The sequence below is a fragment of the Nannospalax galili genome, unplaced genomic scaffold (genome assembly GCF_000622305.1).
Source record: "Nannospalax galili isolate Female #2095 unplaced genomic scaffold, S.galili_v1.0 scaffold1241, whole genome shotgun sequence".
NCBI lineage: Eukaryota > Metazoa > Chordata > Mammalia > Rodentia > Spalacidae > Nannospalax > Nannospalax galili.
The window spans coordinates 179,152-182,431 of record NW_008343658.1 but is presented as its reverse complement, the minus strand read 5'-3'; the positions used below and the strand labels follow the sequence as shown (position 1 = coordinate 182,431).

The window sequence follows — 3,280 nt, the reverse complement described above, 5'->3', positions numbered from 1 at the left end:
GTTTCTTAGGTTGTTGATAGTTTTCGGGGGAACATTGTCACTTTGTATAATGTAATTGCATTAAACCATACATAAACCACATGTATAAAATGTATATACATTATATATAGTTATATAATTATGTATAAAATATGTAACCATATAAAATAATGTTTTCCTACGGCTTTTCAAACATCCTTAATATTGTTTCTCTCTCCTTTCTCTGTCTCCTTTTGTATTACCTTCCCTCTCTCCTCCCAAGTTAAGGACTCCAACCTTGTTTTTCCCTTTTCCCTTTTTATAGCACCTTGGCCTACTATGCTCCCATCTGGAGATCCTTCTGCTCCATTCTCCCATGGTTCATTTCTATTAAGGACTCCAACCTTGTTTTTCCCTTTTCCCTTTTTATAACACCTTGGCCTACTATGCTTCCCATCTGGAGATCCTTCTGCTCCATTCTCCCATGGTTCATTTCTCCTTTCCTACTTCCTATGGCTACCTAGGATTATATACTCAAATCTAAAATTCGGAGCCAAAATCCACAAGAAGAGCACATGGCATTGGTCTGTCTTTGTTATCTTGCTCACTGTATTTTTCCAGTTCCTTTCAGAAGTGGTCTGAATAATGTTTAACAGTCCTTACAACTAAGGAAAGATTTTTAAAATGAGATTTAAGAATAGCAAGGAAGGTGCTGGAGAGATTGCTTAATGGTTAAGAACACTGACTGTTCTTGCAGAAGACCTGGGTTCAAATCCCAGCACCCACATGGCAGCTAACAACTGTCCATAACTCCAGTTCCAGGGTATCCAACAGCCTCTTCTGTCCTCCACGTGCATTGCATGACATTTGTACACTTATCTACATGCAGGCATAACACTCATAGACATAAAATAAAAATAATAAATAATTTTTAAAAAAAGAATAATATGGTAAAAGCTTCGTGTGATGACACATGCCTTTAATACCAGCACTACCAGAGGCAGAGGCAGTGCCAGACAACCTTTGACTACATGGAGACCCTGTCTCCAAACACCCCCCCCCCAAAATTTTTTTTTAAAAAAGGCCAAAACCCCCACAAAAAAATCAACCAACCAACAACAACAACAAAGTTTTCAGGATAAAAATTTAGGACTTCTGAGTAACTAAAGTGTACACAACTTTAGAAATCAGTATTAAAATTATTCACTAATATTGCTTTTTAGAAAATCACATTATGCTTATGAAGCAATTTTTTTCCAAATTGGTTTATAAAAGTAATACATGGAAAGGACAGCAATAGTAATAAGAGAAAGGTAAAAGAATAAAAACATCAATCCAAGTTTCTGCTTTTGTAAACTCTTTTAAAAGTCCAAAAATAAGCTGGCCTGTATTGAAGCACAAGCATGTAGTCTCAGCTACTCCAAAGACTGAGACAGGAGGATCCTCATTCAAGACGAATGCCGGTAAATTATAGTGTTAAATGTAAATTTATCCAAAATATATATTATTCCAATTCTAGGGGAACAATTGTGGAAAATGTTGTGTTACCTGAAGTTTCAGGCTAAAAAACTGTTTGCAAATGGGTTCATTTTATAACACATTCCTTTTTATGCTTTGGTGTAGAGTATAAATTCTAATGCACATATAAAATATTCTCATTCTTATTTCCTTTGCTTATTTGCTAATGCTCAGAAATGAGGACTGAAGAATCAGTCCCTGGAACTTGACTTCATCCTCTTGGGATTGACAGATGACCCACGATTACAAATTGTAATTTTTCTGTTTCTCTTTCTAAACTACATGCTAAGCCTATTTGGAAACTTAATCATCATGCTCCTGACCCTGCTGGATTCTCGCCTCAAGACACTAATGTATTTCTTTCTCCGAAATTTCTCCTTTTTGGAAATCATATTCACAACAGTGTGTATTCCTAGGTTTTTGATAACCATTGTGACTGGAGACAAAACTATTTCTTATAATAATTGTGCAGCTCAATTATTTTTTTTACTTCTGCTGGGAGTCACAGAGTTTTATCTCCTGGCTCCCATGTCCTATCACCACTATGTTGCCATCTGCAAACCGCTACATTACCAGATCATCATGAAGAGCAAAGTGTGCTACCAACTTGTGCTCAGCCTGGGTGACTGGATTTTTAATTATCTTTCCCCCTTTGGTCATGGGACTAAAGCTGGAATTCTGTGACTCCAGAATAATTGATCACTTTATGTGTGAAACTTCTCCTATCCTGCAGATTTCGTGCACAGACACACATGTCCTGGAAACAATGTCCCTTGTCTTAGCTGTGGTGACACTTGCAATCACATTGGTATTAGTGTGTCTCTCTTACACTTACATCATTAAGACAATAATGAATTTCCCTTCTTCACAGCAAAGAAGCAAGGCTTTCTCTGCCTGTTCTTCCCACATGATTGTTGTCTCCATAACATATGGCAGCTGCATCTTTATGTATGTTAAACCATCTGCGAAAGAAAGAGTGACTGTATCCAAAGGTGTAGCTTTGCTGTATACGTCAATAGCCCCCCTGCTCAACCCCTACATTTATACATTAAGAAATCAGCAGGTGAAAGAAGTTTTATGGAATGCATTACAAAAGATTTTTTGCTTTGCAAAACACGTAATTTAAAAATATAAGTTACAGTCTTATTTTCTAAATGGAAAATCCTATTTCATACATAAATTTTAAGACTGTATTTTCCTGCCTCACCATTTACCTCATACAGGAGATTTTCACAGAATATTGAAACTGAGTTCCAACCTACATTCTACTCATTCATGAATCATTTCACTCTACTAATAACTTCCTCAAATTCTTATTTAAAAGCATTTCTATTAGTATATATTGATGCTATGAATTTCTAGAAACTTTTTTGAAATAAAATAAGCTTTTCATAGTCTTAACGTCCTGTATGTGATTTGTTATTGGATTGAACATGGATCTACTTCATATTATTCCAGACACTGGGAGGGGCTCAATCCTTACTTGTAAGCTTTTGTTGTCACTAAAAGACACAAACTCATAAATAAAATATTGCCATGTGGTAATTATCATTAAAATAAAATTCTACAAAAATATTATTGGACAGATAGGATGATTTGTGGAATTTTATTGAAAAAAATCTTTGAAGAGAATATATATATATATCAAGCATGAACACAGTACTCAGGGGTGTTATATAACTTTATGCATTGGGGAGTGATTATAAATGTTAGAAGAGGTCTTTAAGTTCTTCCTCTGGAGACTGTTAAGACAGTTTAATGGTAAAAGTGCTTGTCATGTTAGCTTGATGGCTTGAGTTTGACA

General features: G+C 35.4%; 1 protein-coding gene across 1 annotated transcript in view; it reads left to right on the top strand.

The window, feature by feature from the left end:
• The window catches only part of LOC103739534 (olfactory receptor 6C6-like), a 10,120-nt gene extending 7,518 nt beyond the window's left edge, over positions 1–2,602 (top strand). Inside the window, 2 exon segments of the mRNA XM_008839947.2 lie at positions 1,666–2,096; positions 2,098–2,602. Coding sequence (XP_008838169.2) covers positions 1,666–2,096; positions 2,098–2,602 — 936 coding nt within the window.
• Positions 2,603–3,280: the final 678 nt, after the last annotated feature.